Source organism: Talpa occidentalis, unplaced genomic scaffold (genome assembly GCF_014898055.3).
Source record: "Talpa occidentalis isolate TD23 unplaced genomic scaffold, MPIMG_talOcc4v2.1 talOcc4.14, whole genome shotgun sequence".
Lineage (NCBI taxonomy): Eukaryota > Metazoa > Chordata > Mammalia > Eulipotyphla > Talpidae > Talpa > Talpa occidentalis.
The window spans coordinates 26,785,497-26,805,424 of NW_023601433.1; the positions used below are offsets into that span (position 1 = coordinate 26,785,497).

Genomic DNA, 19,928 nt, shown 5'->3' on the forward strand with positions numbered 1-19,928 from the left:
CTAGAAGTGCTAATCCATATCTCCCAACCTTAAACCACTACAGAGCAAGGACAAAGTGAGAGATGAGGACTTGATCATTGAGCAGGACCAAGAGAATTTGAGACCAAGTAAGAGATCCCAGCTCTGCCTCTGGTGTCGGAAGAGGAACTAAATGTGCCTACCAAGGGAGCCTGGGATTCTCTCCTCATATTGTTCCCCTCCCCCCGCCCCCAGCAAGTCCAGGAACCCAAGGACTGGCTTGATTTACAAGGTTCTGTCAAAAGCCAACTCTTTCCTGATATAGTATATGTATATGAATGTAGTTTAAGCCCTTTGATTAGTTTAATTGCATAAGAAGTGTTGCGAATCAAGGTGCAGGTCAGCAGTTTGTTGGAAGCAGATTTGCATGGAGACCCCTCCCTCTGTGAGGCAGGGTGAGGAGATGAGAGCCACGCCCAGGCTGGGGTGTCAGAAGGCAGAGATCCGGGCTTGTCTCCATCATGGCCTGGCCTGTGCTTCTCCTCACCCTCCTCAATCAGGCCACAGGTAAGGTCTCCAGGGGTCATACAGAGCGGGCATCTGTGCTGAAATTCTGTCTCCCCTCCGTCTCTCTTGGACCCACCACTGTCCTCAATGACCTCAATTGAGTTTGTTCTTTTCATTTGCAGCATCCTGGGCCCAGTCTGCCCTGACTCAGCCTGCTCAGTGTCAGGGGCACTGGGATAATCGGTTACCATCACGTGTGCTGGCCCCCGCAATGATATCGGGTATAATTCCTATACTGTATCCTGGTACCAACAGCTTCCGGGCACCACCACCAAACTCCTAATTTATCATACTACTTCTTGGTCCACCAGGATCCCTGATTGCTTCTCTGGATCCAGGTCAGGCAACATGGCCACCTTGACCGTCTCTGTTCTCAAGCCTGAGGATGAGGCTCAGTATCACTGTGGCTCATATAGGAGTGGTGGTGCTTACCACAGTGGTGCAAGTTCATGGGGAAGTGAGACAAGAACCTGCCCTATGCTCATAGGCTCCTCCTTGCACTCAAGATGCTTCTCTCCCCGTGCATGCTCTGGTCTCCCACGCCTGTGCAGCCCAGCCTGGACTCAGTTGTCCAGCACGACATCTCCTTCTTCACTCAGGTCTGCCCTGCTGAGTCAGTGCGGTCTTTCTTTGTGCTTACTCTTCTGCACATTGTTACTGAGGGAAGAGAGGCTGTTTGCCGCAGAACTATGATGAGCTTGCAAATTTTGTCTTCTCCTGAACTTTTTTTCTGGTGTCTCTAATTTCCACATATAAATGAAACCAATTGATGCGTCTCTTTTTTCTTCTGACTTAATAGCTTATCATAACCCCTTACAGCTCCATCCATGTTGCCACAAATGGCATGATTTCACATTTTTTTAAATCACAGAGTAGTATTCTATTGGGTCTATATATGTCACAACTTTTTGATCCCTTGGTCTGTTTGGGGCATTTGTTAAAAGAGTTGAGGAAAGTGGGCCTCCCCTGGTGGCGCAGGCGGTTGAGCACAGCACTCTGAAGCTGTCCGCAGCCTCCGCAGCGCCAGTTTGATCCCGGCCAGCCAGCGGGGATCCCACATGGTGTGGCAGACCTCTCCTGTCTCGCCCGCTGCTCCCCTCAGCAGTGTATTTCGTCAATCTGCCTGTTCTGTTCCCTGCTCTGTCTCTGGTGAATCCTCTCATTCTCCCACGCATCTGACCTGTGCCCTGGTTCTTGTGTAAAAATGAACAAATAAATCTTTTAAAAAAATGATGAGGGGAGAGTAAAAGGGACTGTGGGATGGGCACAGTGAGATGGGTATAGGAGACCTTCAGGGAGTGCTTCTGTGCGAGACACCAATCACTGTACAAAAAAGAAAATAATGTAAGGAAATCAATAAATAAAAAATAAATATGTTAAATAGAAAATAGTACTAAAAAGGAAAGGCAGCTGAGGAAGTTGAAAATGTTGCTGAGGGCTGAGGATAGAGTACATGGGCCTTGTTTTTAAATATCCCTCTGGGTTGACCCCGTATCCAGAGAAACTGCAGGAAAGAATTTAAGTTGCATCTGTGGTGTGTGGAATCCTCTATTTCCATCCTGGATTCCATTCCTGGAATCATTCCCTAGGACGCTGACTCCCCACTAGCAAGGGCAGTTTCCCAAAAGGCTCTTTTTTCTTCCAAGGGAAGAGATTTCTGGTGGGCATGTCCCCCTTCCTGAGGAATCACCAACATTTCTGTTTTTCATCATAACACTTCCAGTTCTTACTGGAGTGCCTGTTACAATTCATCATAATTGCATGTTCATATATAGAGATGCAGATTAGAACTGAAATGTCCAAGCAGGTGAACAAAGGCAGGTTTCAGTCCCAGAGGCACCAGGCCATGACCCCCTCTTTCCATTTCACCAGAACTTTACCAGTGTTAGTTCTGAACATGGTATGTTCTGGCAAGTGCCTCAAGAGGAATGGGCACTATAATGTCAGCTAGAGTGGGCCACGCAGCTCACGAATTCCTCATGATTGTTCTGCGTCTGTGCCAGTGTCCTGTCCGAGACTGGCGTTTGTACCAGTGGACTCAGTAGAGTCAACTGTGTGGACAAATCCAGTCTGGGAGGATCTGAGTTAGACAAGGCAGGGAAAGGAGATATTCATTGCTTTTCCTTGTCTCACTGCTGGAACTGGGTCATTTCATCTCATTCTCTGCCCTATGCTGAAACGCACATCACATGTCCCCTGGTTCTCAGGCTCTTGAACTGAAAATGAAAGAAAATACTGTCCAGGCTCCCTAGGTTGCAATGGCAGCTGATGGGATTTCCTACCTCAGGAATCAAGGATCGAGTGAGAGACAATTCCTGCCTTCACCATGGAATATTTAAACGCATGTCATTAATTACTAAGTTGTATTAGTGTCTTAGACCTGCCATATCAAAGAGCCCCAATCTGTCCTTAAAATAACAGGAATGTATTGTCTCCCACTTCTTCAGATTAGCAAGTCAAATATCAACCTATCTGTAGTGTTATACTCCCTCTGTTAAAAAGGGGGAAGAAGGTTTACTCCTTCTTAATCAGGTGATTAATGGCAATTCAAACACAGTTCTTGACTTACAAATGTCACTGTTCAATCTTGGCTTTCAACTCCCTGTGGCATTCTCTCTCCTACTTGTTTGTGTTTCTTCTTCATTTTTTAAAAAAGATTTATTTATTTATGCATACAAGAACTGTGGTACAGGCCGGAGGTGTGGGAGGTGAGACGATTCACCAGAGACAGGGCGGGGAATGGAACAGCGGATTTACTGAAGTACACTGCTGAGGGGAGCAGCGGGTGAGACAGAAGAGGTCTGCTGCGCCATGTGGGTCACCTCCAGACCGGGGATCGAACTTGTGCTGCAGTGACTGCGGATAGCTTCACAGTGTGTGTCTTAACCCCTTGTGCCACAAGGGAGGCCCTGTGTTTCTTCTTTTCTTCCTCTTAGGACACCGGTCATATTGGGTTAGGGTCCACCCTAATAAGTGTTACATTGTCTTAATTCGATTACATTGCAAAGACCCTTTATCAAACTAGGTCTCATTTCCTGATTGGGGGGTTTAAATTATGGCTATTGAATGTTTGTTTGTTTTTGAGATGCAATTCAACTAAAATCACCAGGAGTATGGAAAAATTATGTATTTTTTCCATTGACTTCCCGCTTAATTCCACAATGGTCTAGAGTATATTTTGTAAGATTATCATGGTTATAACAAAATAGAATTCATTTAATCTTTCAAGATACATCCTAATTTGATGACTATTCTTGTGAAAAAGTAAAAGTATGAATTTTGCTGTGATTTTTAATGACCTTTTCTATATATGCCAATTGTGTTAACTTGGATCATGTTGGTGCTGAATCCTTTCATGTTAATTCCTGTATAATTGTACTATCAAAGAAAGCGTGCTGATGAAATCTTATTTTATATTTGTAGATTTTTCCATCTCTCATTTCATTCTATTTGTTTAATCTTCATAGACTTGAAGGTTTTTTTTTTAGGTTTGATGATTTGAACCTTGATGTCTATATTATATGCTTCTATTACCCTGGTAATTTTCCAGCCCATTAGTTTGATTTTTAAAATATTATCATATATAGCATAGCTTCCTTTTGTTTACTAGTTACCTGTATATTTTGTCCTTTAAATAGGTATCTCCTATGTGCTTATTTGTAATGTGGGCTAATTGCAGAAATCATATAATTGGTGTTCTTTTCTGCTTTTTGTTTAGATGTTTGTTTCAAAATAAAAGGGAAAGTGAGAATGACGTGGAGGGCACTAGGGCATAAGTTCTGTTACAACTGGGAGGGAAGAACCAGGAGCTAGAGAGAGGACAGTGCAGTTTTTTCTGCTCATGCTCTACTTTATCCATGGCTTTTAGGATGAACCATCTGTGGCCACCAGGGGGCAGCACGGGCCTGTGTTTATGGACCTTAGTTGTGATTCATCTTGAAGTCCTAGAGCTTTTACTCTGAGCTTTTCCTAGGAAGAAGGAGGACTCAGATGTCACATATGTGCTGTGCTATTTCGAGCTCAGACCATGGGATACAAAAGGAAAAAGGGGAAACAAACTGCTGTTTGGCTGTTACTTTAAACACAGGTGTCTCTCCCAGTGCCTTCTCTGATTCCCTTTTTGTAGGGACTCAAATAGTTGCTCCCTGAGAGCTCTAAGGCTTATAGCTGCTTTCAGAGGAGAATGGTTGTAGGGTAAGGAAAAATGTCAGGCTTTTCTGCCCTCCCGCCATCAGGATAGATGATGGATCCTTGCAGTCCTGAATGCATGCCTGATTGCGGGCACCTGGAGTAGGATGTGGGCATAGGTAGATGGGATTCACCTGGGCTAAGACTGGGCTTTTAAGGGCGGCATCACGGGGACGCCAGTAGAAGCCAAAAGAGAAACAGAAGCAGCAGAAGCCGGAGGGAGAGAGAGAGAACGCCGAAGAGCCCAGACAGAATGAAGACTTGTTGGGGGCTGGGAGGGCTGCCAGCCTCCCCGCTCACCAGTACCCCTGCCTGCTGTGTACCTGGTAAACCCCAATAAAAGCCTGCAAAAAAGCCACTGAGGGCTCCAGGACTCTGACTCCTCCTTTACCCGTTCTGCATGGGATCTTAGAAAACCTGCATTGTGGCCCATTCCTGACACTACAATGGTGTTGCATGCTCTCTACATCCCAGATGGAAACTGAACCTTATAACTGTACTTTTCACTTGAAATTTAAATCAGTATTAATGCAAGGGAAAGAAAAAAGAGAATTAAAGAATAGACTTACAAATTTTAAAGAGAGGGAGATATATCTTCACAAAATTTCTGTGACTTCGTGTCCAGGTTTGGAGAGCTTGGTTGAACTTACCTGTGGAAGAGGTGACATGGAAGAAAATACATGAAATTTCAAAAGAACACATTTGTGAACTGGCACTTGAATCTAAGAAGCAGGAACTAGATTTGCATAGAGGCCCCTCCCTCTTCTTGGGCAAGGGAGGGGATAAGAGAGATCAGGGTGAGAAAGGGTAAGGGTTGGGTGTCAGATGCTAGAGTCTTGCGTTGTCTCCAGCATGGCCTGGACTGTGCTCTTCCTCACTCTCCTCGCTCAGGCCACAGGTGAGGCCTCCAGGGAAGGGACACTGAACACATCACAGCTGACACCTTTACTCATATTCAGGCTCATCTGGGCCCAGACTGAACTCACCTGAGTGTGTTTTTCCTCTTTTCAGGTTCCTGGGCCCAGTCTGCTCTGAATCAGCCTTCCTCAGTGTCTGGGGCTCTGGGACAGTCAGTCACCATCTCCTGTGCTGGGACCAGCAATGACATTGGGGGTTATAATCATGTGTCCTGGCTCCAGCAGCTCCCTGGCAAGGCAACCAAGCTCCTGATTTATGATGTCAGTTCCCGGCCCTCAGGGATCCCTGATCGCTTCTCTGGCTCCAAGTCAGACAGCACGGCCATCTTGACCATCTCTGGTCTCAAGCCTGAGGATGAGGCTGAGTATCACTGTGGCTCATACAGGAATGGTGGTACTTACCACAGTGGTGCAAGTTCATGGGGAAGTGAGACAAGAACCTGCCCTGTGCTCACAGCCTCCCCATTGCACTGAAGATGCTTCCCCGACCCTGTGCAGTTGGGGCTTCATGCACGTGGCCTTGAGTATTTAGTTCTCCCTTAGCTCCTCTCTTCACCATAGTGCAATCCAGAAAGATGCTGTCTTATTTTCAGGGTGCAATGATAGTTTTCTTGACATTTGTGATTGATCCTAGAATGTACTACAATTTCCATTTCTTCAGTGACAGAAGACTCTTGGCATGGAACTTGGGCTGTTCTCCTCAGTAGAGGTGGGTTTCTAGCGCTGGAGATGCTGGAAATTATCCCATGTCCCAACCACATGGCAGTGTAATGCACTCCCAGTCTGTTCTGCCCTCAGGATGTGAGACTCTGTGGAGAAAGAATAGCATTTGCTGTACCCCCTGTTCCAATAACTACCCATGACTCTTCTAGAATGTCTGGGAATCTGTCCAAGTATCTCTGCCTTGAAGAAGCAACCATACTTTTCTTTAAAGGAGTCTAGTATAATTGTGAAAAGGGAGCAATAGGACAAAAACAGTGACTAGAGGACAAGTGAACAGGATCCTCCACAGTCATTGTTCCTGTTGACTGTGGAGCCTCCAGCTTTGCACGGGGGACTGCAGGTGCAGGACCAGCAGTGATGGAGCTTCCTCAGAGTTGGATTGGACTCTTCAGTCAAAGACAGTTAACATGTGTCATGTTTCATTCTTGCTTGCAAATTTGTGTTTTTCTCTCTTCCTTGGTTTATTACATCTAATTATGTCATAAGCCTAAACCTGCAGTATAACTTGTTTGGAATTAAGGATGGATGCAATAGACATGATTCTGTTTTTATTCAGTTCCACCACCATGAACACAGTGAATGTAATCCTACTACTGGGATTTATGTGGTATGAAACAGGAGAAAGATATGCGAACATAGGCTCATGCAGCAATGTTCTTCAGCTGATATCTTGCTAACAAATGATAAGGCAAAGAAACCCAAGATCCCCAAGGAAGGATCTTGAAAGTGTCCATGAAAATAAAAATTGGTTGCATCAGCACATCAGCTGTCCCATATAACAGAATTGAAATATGAGTTCCCAGGGCTGGTGTTGTTAGGATAGCCCTACAAACTCCAGGCCCTCCCTCCACTATTCCAAACCAGGAGTTCACTTCCTGGTCCCCATTAGGTCATTCAAACCTACTTAGCTCCCTCTCCTTCCTGCCATATATTTTTCTTTTACCATTTTGAAAAACAGTCCTCTTTGGCCTCCTCCTCCTCATGATGTGTGTGCATGTGTGTGTGTGTGAATATATATATATATATATATATATATATATATATATATATGAAACTTCCTAATTGACATGATTTGATTTCCCATCGAATGTTTTTTTAATATTTTATTTTATATAATTCTTACATCATTTTTCATCTTTGCACAATGTATGCATTTTCATTTTGGTTATATTCCCCATAAAATTGCACCCCCCCCCTTATTTTGACCCTAATCCTTCCTCTCCCCTCTACCTCCCCGTAGTGTGTCTCTGGTTTATAGTTGCTTGTTGATTTTGATTTTTACTTTGTATTAATTAGTCTTTTTCCTGGTCCCTTATTTAGGTTTTCTAAATTCCTGGTATGAGTGAGACCATCAGGGCCACAAGCTAATGAGGAAACACGTACTGGGAAAGGTAGGATGATTCTGAAGGGAGGTGTTGAAGCCCCTGGTGTGACAGGACACATTTCATTCAGGACGAGATCAGAACTTTCTCAGTTTTAGCTTTGAAAATAGTATATATGGCAAAGGCCCCCTCCCAAAGCACCTCAGAGAATGGTCACTGTGCTGTCAGCTTGGTGGCCAAGGATGGCCCGGACTCACCGTGATTATTCTGCATCTGTGGCAGTGTCCTGTCCGAGAGTGGCATTTGTACCAGTGGACTCAGTAAAGTCAACTGCTTGGACAAATCCAGCCTGGGAGGGTCTGACTTAGACAAAGCAGGCAAAGGAGAAGTTCATCATCTCCCCTTGCCTCACTGCTGGAGCTGGGTCATTTCTCCTCATTCTCTGCCCAATGCTAAAATTCACATCACATGTCCCCTGGTTTTGGACTGGAAATAATGAAAACACCTACTGTGCAGGCTCCCTAACTTGTATTTGGCAGCTGATGGGATTCCCCACCTCAGGAAACCAGGATCAGGTAAAACCCAGTTCCTGACAAGAAGTCAATCTCCTCATAATCCACCATTAATTATTTTTTCAAATCTTTTACTGGCCACCTTCTTAATTTCCCTAGTCACAGCCAGTCCTTTCACACTGACATCAGTGTCACACATCATGGGTTCATCAGTGGCCCGGTGACAGCACATGAGGGCTGCTGCTCCCAGACATAATATAATGTCCTGAGTTCTGCCTCTTGTCTATGTGAGGCTGGTTGTGGCTGCCACTGCCTGTGTGTGTGTGTGGGGTCATCTCTATAGAGACTACCCAGGTGGCCAAGGGGTTTCTGTCCGGTTGTCCCTGCACATCTTACATAAGACTTGCTCCTTCACCTTGGTTGCATCATAAAGAACTTCATGATGAATCTACTTGTGTGTTGGAGATAGAGTGAGTCCCTGTTGCTGTGTTCAGTGTTTCTCCTTTAACAAGGAACTACAATTTACTTCTGAGAAATTAATGTTTCTGTAATTGGAGATTTAATATGAAAAGCATAATCTAATCTGGATGTTCAGTGTACAGATTGCTCCAAAGTGAGATCTGGAGCTACTTGATTGATTTTGTCTTGCATGTGAAACAAAAGCTAAAGGACCAGCTCCCTATTTCATCTCAGAAAATTAAATCATCACTTGTTCTTCTACACATATATGTACACATGTTTTAAATGTGAGAGAAAGCTCGATTTTTATAGAGATCATTTTAAATTTTTTAGTTTTCTCCATGGCTAAGAGTTTATCATGCATTTCACTGAGAGAATCAGCATCCAGGGTACTGGCATTTATCCATCCATGAATATTTGATCAGCTGCAATTGCATAATTGAAAGTTTTATTTATATACAATATATAATATATATCAATATAAATTATATATTTTATTATATGCATTTATATATTCTATCAATAATTATTATTGTTTAATGAATATCATATTTTAATTCATCCCAAAAGATAGAATTCTGGCACTAATTGTTAACTTTTTTTGAATTTACATATATTAGTCTGTAGGTATTAGCCATATGATGTGAAATTTGTTGGTTCATCTGCTTTTGTGTCTATCATGGTCATAATTTGTCATGTTCACCTTACTGTGCCAGCATCATAATCTATAGGCATAAAAAGAAGCATTTAAAAGCCCTCTTTTATTTTTTTTTAATATTTATTTATTTATGTACACAAGAGCTGGTACACACAAGCTGCTGGGGGTGAGAAGTTTCACCAGAGACAGAGTGGGGAACAGAACAGGCAGACTGACTGAAATACACTGGAGGGGAGCAGCTAGCGAGATAGGAGAGGTCTGCTTCGCCATGTGGATTTCTCTCTGGTTGGCTGGGGATCAAACTCTTGCTGCAGAGGCTGTGGATTGCTTCATAGTGCATTGCTTAACCCCTTGCACTACCAGGGAGGCCCTAAAAACCCTCTTTTAAATAGAAGCCTCTGCTTAAAGAAGGCTTTTAAATAGACCCTCAGGTAGCTTGACTATCCTCCTAGCTCCAAAAAGACACAGAGTTGAGGGAAGAGCACCCCATGAAGTCAGTACAAGAAGCACCTGCCCACCAGCCATTATCTCACATTCAGAACTGTCATTTCTGCCAACCACATTTTCCCTCCCCTCTATCCCACCCTAGCCCCAGAGGCCACCACTTCAACTTTCTCTTCCTGGCTGGGATTCCCCTTACACCTGATCCTGAAAATGACTCTCACGTGGTATGAACAAGGACATTAAATATTTTACTTAGATATCATGGATTCCATAGCACTCCTAGTCCATCTTCTGGGGAATATTTCCATTTCTGTTAAAAAAAAAAATCAAAAGCCCTGAATTCAGTCTTTGTCCCAAAACACTGCTTCCAGAAAAATATCCTAGGTCTAGTATCTCTGTCTGAGGATGAAGAGAATGTCTCAGGAAAGACAGGCTCTGAGGAGAGGTTTCCTCACTGTTCACAAACAGGAAGAGGAAGACTCCCCCGACCATGTCCTGTGTGTCACACAGACTTGCCCTGATGAGGGATCCCTGGAGCTGGGCCATGAGGCCCACACAAACCCCAGGCCCTTCTCGTACACTGGTATCTTTCTTGACATTCATTAGATCAAAGTCTTTCCTTACTCAGCTCTCTCTCTTTCTTACATTTATTTTTAACCACTTTGAGAATTAGGTCATCTGCACGTGGGCCCATGTTTCTCATCTGTGTGACCTGTGGGGGTGGGATTGATTTGATGTCTAATGTTTCCTCAGCCCTGAACTGACACCCACCTCATTACCCTCACCCTGTGACAAGATATTCCTGGGACAAGAAAGTTTCCTCAGGGTTAGCACCTGGATCATTTAATTTCCAGGTGTTGCATTTTTTCTGAAGAAAGTTGAAGGAAAGGATGATGAATGGTATAAATAAGGATGGGGGGCCTGGTATTCTGGGAGGGGAAGGAGGGGGCCAGGACTCAGACCAGAGCTTGGGTCCTGAGCCTTTGCTCAATGGCACTGCCTGGTACTTGGTGCTCTTGGAAAGGTCAGTTTCTTGCTGTTCTTCCTGGTTAAAGTCCCATAACTGCTTTCTGAGCTGCTCCTAAGTGGGATCTGAGGGAAGGGGTGTCCAATATGTATTATGTCCCAGTAAATCCTCTTCTGAAGTGCTAATCCAGATCTCCCAACCTCTAACCACTACAGAGCAAGGGCAGAGTGAGAGATGAGGACCTGATAGCCGAGAAGGACCAAGAGAATTTGAGACCAAGTAAGAGATCCCAGCTCTGCCTCTGGTCTCGGAGAGGAAGAGAAATTAAATGTGCCTAACTGGGTGAGCCTGGGATGCTCTCCTCATCCTCTTCTCCATGGCAAGTCTGGGGATTCCTGTGTCATCCACACCATGGCTCCCACATAGATGTACTCAAGGACTAGCTTGATTTCCAGGGTTCTGCCAACAGCCAACACTGTCCTGATACAGAATATATATATATATATATATATATATATATTTAAACCCTTGAATAAGTTTAACTGCACAGGGATACTGAAGTGTTTAGAATCAAGGCTCAGGTCAGAGGAAGATGCTGAGAAACAGTTTTTAGGAAGCAGATTTGCATGGACACGCCTCCCTCCTATGAGGCAGGGGAAGTAGATAAGAGCCAGGCCCAGTTTGGGTGTCAGAAGGCAGAGATCTTGGCTTGTTCCCATCATGGCCTGGACTGTGCTTCTTCTCACCCTCCTCATTCAGGCCACAGGTGAGGGTTTCAGGGATCATACAGAGGGGACATCTGTGCTGAGCTTCTGCCTCCCCTCAGTCTCTCTTGGGCCTACCACTGACCTCACTTGAGTTTGCTTTTTTCATTTGTAGCATCCTGGGCCCAGTCAGCCTTGAATCAGCCTGCCTCAGTGTCAGGGGCACTGGAACAATCGGTCACCATCTCCTGTGCTGGGACCAGCAATGACATCGGTAAAGATGCCTATACTGTATCCTGGTACCAAAAACTCCCAGGCATCACCCACAAACTCCTGATCTATAAAACCAGTTCTCGTCCCTCTGGAATTCCTGATCGCTTCTCTGGATCCAGGTCAGGCAACACGGCCACCTTAACCATCTCTGGTCTCAAGCCTGAGGATGAGGCTGAGTATCACTGTTGCTCATATACGAAGAGTAATACTTTCCACAGTGGTGCAAGTTCATGGGGAAGTTCATGGACAAGAACCTGCCCTGTGCTCACAGGCTCCTCCTTGCACTCAAGATGCTTCTCTCACCCTGTGCAGATGGGGCTTCATGCACGTGGCCTTAACAATTCAGTTCTCTCTTAGCCATTCTCCTCTCATGGGGAAAGCCACAAAGATGCTGTCTTATTTTCAGGGTGCAATCATAGTTTTTTTTTGACATTTTTTATGTGATCCTAGTCACACTACGCTTTCCATTTCTTCAGTGACACGGGATACTTGGCATGGAGCTAGGGCTGTTCTCCACAGTGGGGCCAAGTTTCCTCTGTAATATATCCTGTGTCCCAGCCACGTGTCAGTGTAACACTGTTCCCAATCTGTCTGCCCACAGGATGTGAGTCTCTGTAGAGAAAATCTAGTATTTTTGGTAGCCCTTGTTCCAGTAACTGCCATGATTGAGTATGTGGGGAATCTACAAGTATCATGATATTTTCAAGAGATGGGGAGACAGAAAATACTTCTCTTGGGTCTCTGCCTTGAAGGAGATTCCATAATTTTCTTTAAAGGTGACTAGTTATATTTTTAAAAGTGAGCAGACAGAATGAGCATAGCACTTAGAGGATGAGTGAACTGGACTCCTCCACAGTCATGGTCCTATTGTTTGGGGAGCCTCTAGTTTGGCATGGGGGGCTGTGGTTCCAATACAGACTCCAACATTAAAAAGTGACACTTCAGGTGGAAATCTATAGGCTTGGGATTGGACTTTTCAGGTAAAAGTAGGTTAACAATGTTGTGATGCTTATAGTATGACCTAGGACTACACTTGCAATATAACTTCTTTGGAGAGTAGGATGCAAAAGACATGATTGTATTTTTGTTTAATTTCATGCTCAATGATCAGGGTGAGTCTACTCCTACTAGTGGGATTGTGTGTGGGGATTGAGGAGAGAGAAAGAAATGTGAAAAAATGCCCAGGGAGCAATGTTCTTCAGTGGACATTCTGCTAACAGTCATGGGTGGAAGAAACCAAAGAAGGATCTTGAAATGTGTCCACAAAGATGACAATTGGTTGCAGTCAGAACATCAAATATCGCATGTGACGGAGAGACTGAAATTTGAGGTCCCCAGACTGGTGTTAGGACAGCCCCGCCTCTCTCCAGCCCCTCCCTCCACATCCTCCAAACCAGGAGTTCACCTCCTGCTCCCCAAATAGAAGAAAGAGAGAGAGCTCGGTAAGGAAAGATTTTGATCTAACGAATGTCAAGAAAGATCCCAAGTAGCTTGACTATCCTCCTAGCTCCAAAAAGACACAGGGAAGAGCACCCCATGAAGTCAGTGCAGGAAGCACCTGCCCACCCAGATGGCCACAGGAGGCCTCTTTATACAATCCCGAGAGGCAGGAAGACAAACCACTAGGCAACACACATCGTCTCACAGGCTCAGCTGGTTATTGACGACAAGGTTGGCTGGTGGCCCATATAGTATCTCAGAAAAATGGCATCATTAGCTAAGAAAATTTCTAAACACTGTATTACATAAAATTTAAAAACACCAGCCATTATCTCACATTCACCTCCTTCTCCCCATTGGGCCATTCAAATCTATTGAGCTCTCTCTTCTTCTTGCCATATATTTTCTTTCACCATTTGAGAAAGTTCTCTTTGGCTTCCTTCTTATAACTTTTTTTTTTTTTTCCTAATGAAATCTTTCTACTTGATTTATTTCCCATTCAATGTTTCTTCACTGCAAACTTGAGAATTACCTCAGGGTCTAAAACTGGTGATAAGGCACCCACTGGTAGAGGTAGGATGAAACTGGAGGGCAGAATTGAAGCCCTCAGTGTGGCAGGACACATTTCATTCAGGACTAGAATAAGGGAAAATGACATGTTCTGGCAAGTGTCCCATCCCCAGCGTCTCAAGAGGAATGGTCACTGTGATGTCAGCTAGAGTGGGCCTGCAGGGCCCGGACTCACCATGATTGTTTTGTGTCTCTGGAAGTGTCCTGACAAGACTGGCATTTGCACCAGTGGACACAGTAAAGTTAACTGCGTGGACAACAACCAGCCTGGGAGGGTCTGACTTAGACAAGGCAGGGGAAGGAGAAATTCATCTTGCCTTACTGTTGGAGTTGGGTCATTTCATCTCATTCTCTGCCCTATGCTGAAATTCACATCACATGTGCCCTGGTTCTCAGTCACTTGGAATGGAAATGAATGAAAACGCCCTCTGTCCAGGCTTACTGGCTTGAACATGGCAGCTGATGGGATTTCCTACCTCAGTAAACAAGAATCTGGCAGAGCCAATTCCTGAAAAGAGGTCAAACTTCTCATAATCTACCCATTAATTTTTTTTTTCAAATCTTTTACTGGCTACCTATTTAATTTCCCCCCCAATAGCTGGTCCCTTCACATTGATGTCCCCCAGCTGGTTGGTGTCACATATCAGTGGCTCATCAGTAGCCGGGTCACAGCACATGGGGATGGGCCATTGCTCCCAGACACAGAATAACAATCTGGGCCCTGCCTCTTCTTGATGTGATGCTGGCAGCTGCTTCCCCTGGCTGTAGGGGGTGCGTCTCTATGGAGACTAACCAGGTGGCCAAGGGGCTGTGTGGTTGACCCTGTACATCTTATACAAGGCTCCTTGATTGTACAACCATCAGTGAGACCTTTACAAAGTATCTACATGTGTCACCTGAGACATGAGACAGATGTCACATAGTCTGCACTGGGAGCAGCAGACACACAAGATTTATAATCCTACCTCCTGGTCCCCCAATGTCAGCACAAGGGTGTGTGATGTGATTTTCTGATGGTGCTGTCAGTTCTGTGCCCTCAGGAGTCCCAGCTCGAGTCCCAGGGCCCAGGTATGCAACAGGGGTCCTTGACCACCTCTGAACTTGCCTGAGGTCAAGACTGGTGAACACTGTTTGTCCTGGCACAGCCAGAGCATTTACTTGCAGCCTTCCACATTCCCAGCACATAGAGGCCACAACCTGACATTTGCTCTCAGGTTGCTCTCAGACTCCAAGGGAGTCTCATATCACATAATGTCATCATAGGAACCCATCCTGTCACCTGAGTCATTTAATGTCACCTAATCAAGGAGAAGAGGTTTGCTCACTTTTGCCATATTTGATGGTTAGAAAAAAATACACTTCCTTCTCAAATTCAAGGGGTATTTTTGAGGGTCACCATGGGGTGGGTCTTAAAAAGTCTACTAAAAACAGATTTTCAATCCATGGTTGAAACCTCTTGTGCAAAAGCTCTGCAAATGTTGCTGAGGGAACAGCAAGACACAGGAGAAGTTGGTCCTACCTTTTAGTGTCCACCCTCTTATACCACTTGGTTAGTTGATGCTCATTTGAACCCAAAGAACATTTATGTGATATTATGTGACTGGTCGTGGTTTTGCCAAACTCACTCTCCCCTCTTGAAATCACATCCATGCCCTTATGCTCTTCTTTGTTCAAGAAGCTTCACTCCAATGGCGTATTTGCTCATCCAACTAGGGTGCTCTGGGAGCACCCTATTTTCTTTTTTTTTTTCCACACTAAGTACATACTTTATTTTTTTTAATTTTAAATTTTATTTTTATATTCCCCATACAATTAAAACCCCCTTATTTTTACCCCAAGCCCTCCTTTCCCCGCCCCACCCCCCATAGAGTGTCTCTTGTTCATAGTTATTTGTTGATTTTGATATTTTCTTTCTTATAGTTATTCTTTTTCCTGGTCCCTTATTTAAGTTTTCTAGATTCCTGCTATGAGTGAGACCATCCGGTATTTTTCTTTTTCTTTCTGGCTTATTTCACTGAGCATGATCCCTTCCGGCGCCATCCATGTTGCTGCAAATTGCATGTGTTTATTGCGACTGACTAAATGACGACATTGACATGTAAGCCTGGTTTGGGAACTGCAATGTCTGCAGGCTGCCATAGAGATACCTGGCTTGTAGTAGGTTCTAAGAGCTTCTTTCTCCTTAGTCATGCCAATGGGGAAAGCTGTCAAGTCCATTGTCTCCACTCAGTGCCTTCTCTGCATATATATAAGCACACCCCCCCTCCCGCTCATCTCTGGCCACTGCAGAGATTGGAACAGAGGATATGGGGGCCCACCCTGAGGGGAGATTGAGAGGTCCCATCCCTGTCTTCTGTCCCTGGGAAAGGAGGGATTAGCTATTTCTTAGCTAGGTTGGAATCCTCTCCTCTCTTTGTCATTCAGATACAGGGAGGGTAAATCCTCTATCTTCTGGTATCAGGATCTAGTGTTCCAGGAAGGGATACTTGGGGGAAGATCAGACTCTGTTCCCCTTCTCTGCTCTAAAGTGGGGTGAGTGGATGAGGGGTGTGGGGAGAGAGAAGGAAGGATGGACTGAAGATCAGAGAGAGAGAGAGAGAAGTAACACAAATACAACATTTACAGGTGGGGTGGGAGAAGACTCAGTGAGAAATTGCATCAAGAAAGCTTGTTTTGATTTAAATGTACTCTCCTCAGAAACTGAATCAGGGTGGTCCTGCTGTGTCACCAAAGGACAGGGAGAGACACACCATAGAACCCCTACCTGCCTGCTCTAAATCGGTCCTGCCATCCACTGCATTAAGACAAAACATAAAACCTTCAATAAAAAGGAATTTTAATACAATTAGTGTGCAATACAGAAAAGACAAAGAATATAGTTTCCAAATCAAGCACCAAAAGTTACCCATCCCCATACCACAACGTTGACCCAAAGCAAGTCCCAAAAGCCTGCCACAGGTCTAAAGCATCTTCCAGTGGGGACCCACCGAAAAGGATCAGAAACAACCAGACAAGTCTGGAAGGAAAAGAACAAAATCAAGACAAAAACCACCATTATCACCTCCCCACAAGTCTCTCACCCACATCTGTGTCAATCAGTCCATGACCATGACCAAGAGGCAAGTGCAGTTTCTTCACATGTCTCTCTGCTCCATGTGCCTCCTTCAGGTCTCCTTCTGGCTCTCCATCCTGCTTCCTTCCTTCTCCAGTCTCCTCTGCAGCTTCTTCTCCACTCTGCTCAGCTCCACCCTCCTTTGGGTGGGGCAGGGAACCTGGAACCTCCCCCTTTCCTGGGGAGAGGGTAAAACACTGGAAATAACCTAAAGAGAGATAGGTAATTAAAAAAAAAATAGGTAGCTTATAGAAATCCTGGGCTACACATAGCTTTGCTTTCTTTCTTGCCTTTCTGTGCCCTTAATATGTCTCCTCTCTTGGGCATAAGGTTCTCTAGGCTCACATTTAAGTGCCAAAAACATGTAACGCACACCAGCTTGTGTGCTTCTAGCGACCAAACTGTGTTAGATTATTTTAATCCCATATTTTGCTCCATTATTCATTTATAGTAAATGATGTATTTTCTTCCTAGGTGTGAATACCTAGAAATATGTGGAAAACCAGAGAAACTGGCCTCCAATCCATATGGTATAATCCATTTGGCGAATTGCTTTCATGATAGCCCACCATTTATCTAGAATATAATCTTTCCATATTGAAGCTTTTCAAAATGGACCAAAATCAGCCTGCTAGGCTCAATTAGAGAAATGTGGAATGGTGTTACATTGACAATGGTGACCCCTGACCTGTGACTGCTGCAACTAGAGCATGGTGTGGACAGTGGTCACTGTGGGAGTTGGAGAGTGCATGTGCTCTTTTTTATTGCAGGTATAAATACCCTAAAAACTACTGCAAAAAATGATGGGTAACTCATGATGCCATAAAGAAGGACCACAGTCCAGAGCAGGAACTCTGGAATCCCACAGGCTAGGTTCAAATCTTGGTTGAGCACTACTATCTGTGTGACCTAAGGAAGGTCCAACATTTAAATGTTGTTTTATCAAATGTATGTAAAGGAGGTGAAAGAACACAGCTGTGGGGAAGGGAGATGGTGCAGGGTCCAGTCCTAGGGCACTGGAGGCCACTATGTTATATAGCACGGTCACAGCCCACCCTGGGAAACCTGGTGATGAGGATAGCCGGAGTGGCCATGGAGAAGATGGTGGTGCAGAGATACTGGGCAGGATGGTGGTGGGAGGGGTAGTGGGTTGCTGAAAAGAATGGGAGAAATGCCTGAGGGGAATGGGGCCCAAGTTCCCTCACTTTCTGCAGGCTCTGTTCTTAAGGACCCGTGATGGGGGAGGGGAGAGGAGCACGAGGGCCGCCTGAGCAAGGGAGACACGAAAGCTAAAACCCTGTCCAGGAGGGGAGCGCTCTGGCAGATGGGATCTCTGGGGTCCCCAACAGTCCCCACAGAGTGACCCATCTGATGCCAACACCTGAATCTGCTGGGAAAGTAGGGGATGAGGCAGGACGTTGGGGGTCTTGCCCTTTGCTCGATGATGGGGCCCCCAGCTCGCGTCAGCCCCTGCACTTTCCCTGTGACGTTCCACGGACTGTCACAATCCCCGAGGCGGCCAGTGCGTGCTTGATCTCCAGAGCAGTCGGAAGCTCAGGGACAGCTCACCTAGCTTCTTACTCAATGCTCGGATCCTTCGGCGCACTAACAGCTATCGATGGGCAATTTACTTAGTAAATTTCTCTGTGCCACCGACTGTCCCGCCGCAGGCCCTGCTTGGCAGGCGCCCGCCTGTACAACCTAATCTCCATTCTGCTCCTCCTGGTCGGGTCCACCCAGACGCTCCAGCACCGGCCAGCCCGCCGGCTCCCAGGCACTTCCACCGGCAGCTCTCGCCTTTACCAACTGGCCTTCACAGAGCGCCCCCCAGGCAATATCCCGTCCCACCAGCCTTGTGCTCGGTTTGGGGGTCTCCCACGGGCATCACTTGGGAACCCTCCGAGGAAGCCTGTCCTGTCTGCTCGTAATTCTATGATGTTTGGACACTGCAGACCCAGAAGTATACCACCAAAGGAGGAAAACTTAATCTCTCCTCTGCCACTTAAGCAAGACCCCAAGGCCTAAGAAAGCAGAATCCTCCAGTCACCTCTCCCCAAGTCCTTCCTGAAAGGTCGATGCAGGAAGCCAGAATGCAAAAGCCCACCAGGAAGTGCACCTGGGGGCAGGGATGCTGAAGCCTGCCCAGAGGATTCACACAATGAGCCTCCCCCGCCCGACAAATTTTTTCTCAAAGAACCTCCCCTTTCCCTACACGCTCCCCCCCCATATGAACCCAGTTTACCACCTGACCTCTCCTCACTCTATAAAAACCTGTCTGCCCCTGATAACTCATGCGACTTCACCGACCCCCGCCTTGGGTCCGTGAAGTCCGCCCGGGGTGCAATAAATTTTCCCTTCCTTTGAAAAAGCTTGGCCTGGCTCTTTTCTTTACTGCGCGGAACATTTCACTTCCCCAGAGGATATGGAGGTGAGGGCCCAAGAAAAACCTAAGATGGCAAAGGAGGAAGAGCTGTCCAGAGAGACTGTGGAGGAAGAGGTCTCCGCAGAGAGCATGGAGGAAGACATTGCCAGAGACCACAGAGGAAGATGATCACATTGGGGCTATGCCTTTGGCACCTTCATCCTTGACCAATGAGTCATCACTTCTGGAAGATGTAACCCTGGATCTCTGGCTCTCCTTCCCACACCACCAGAAGAAAGCTCCAGTGAAAACTCCCAGATGCCTCCCACCACCCGAGACCTTGTTGGGGATGATCTGCCTCCCAAGAAGCCTGAAGAGGATGCAGCCATATTCTCTAGCCCAACCCTAGGTGGCTTCCTGTCACCGCAGACATCAACAGAGGAAGAGTTGGCTGAAGACCACCCACCTAGCTCGCCAGTCACATCGATATCCCAGAAGGAGATACAGGAGATACAGGAGATACAGTCTTAAGAGAGCCAATCAATGAGTTCCACTTCACCATACTCTGGCAGCAATAGGGCCTGCAAACAGAAAAAGCCCATGCCACTTCTACTTCCACTGCCCATGCCAATACAGCTTCTATGGGACAGTGGTGAGATGCCCCCACCCTCTAAGCTCCCCTGTCTAGGTGTTGCTGATAACCTGGACACACAGGAGAACACTGAGGGTGTTCTGCTTTTCCACCTCAGCCC

At 45.7% G+C, this 19,928-nt stretch overlaps 1 gene segment (V, D, J or C); it reads left to right on the forward strand.

Annotated features, from left to right (window-relative positions):
* The first annotated feature begins 479 nt into the window (after positions 1-479).
* LOC119244042 (immunoglobulin lambda variable 2-11-like) lies at positions 480-19,707 on the forward strand. The segment is given in 4 exon segments: positions 480-525; positions 5,725-5,938; positions 11,812-11,894; positions 19,469-19,707. Coding segments are annotated over 4 exon segments (582 nt in total).
* The last annotated feature ends 221 nt before the right edge of the window (positions 19,708-19,928 follow it).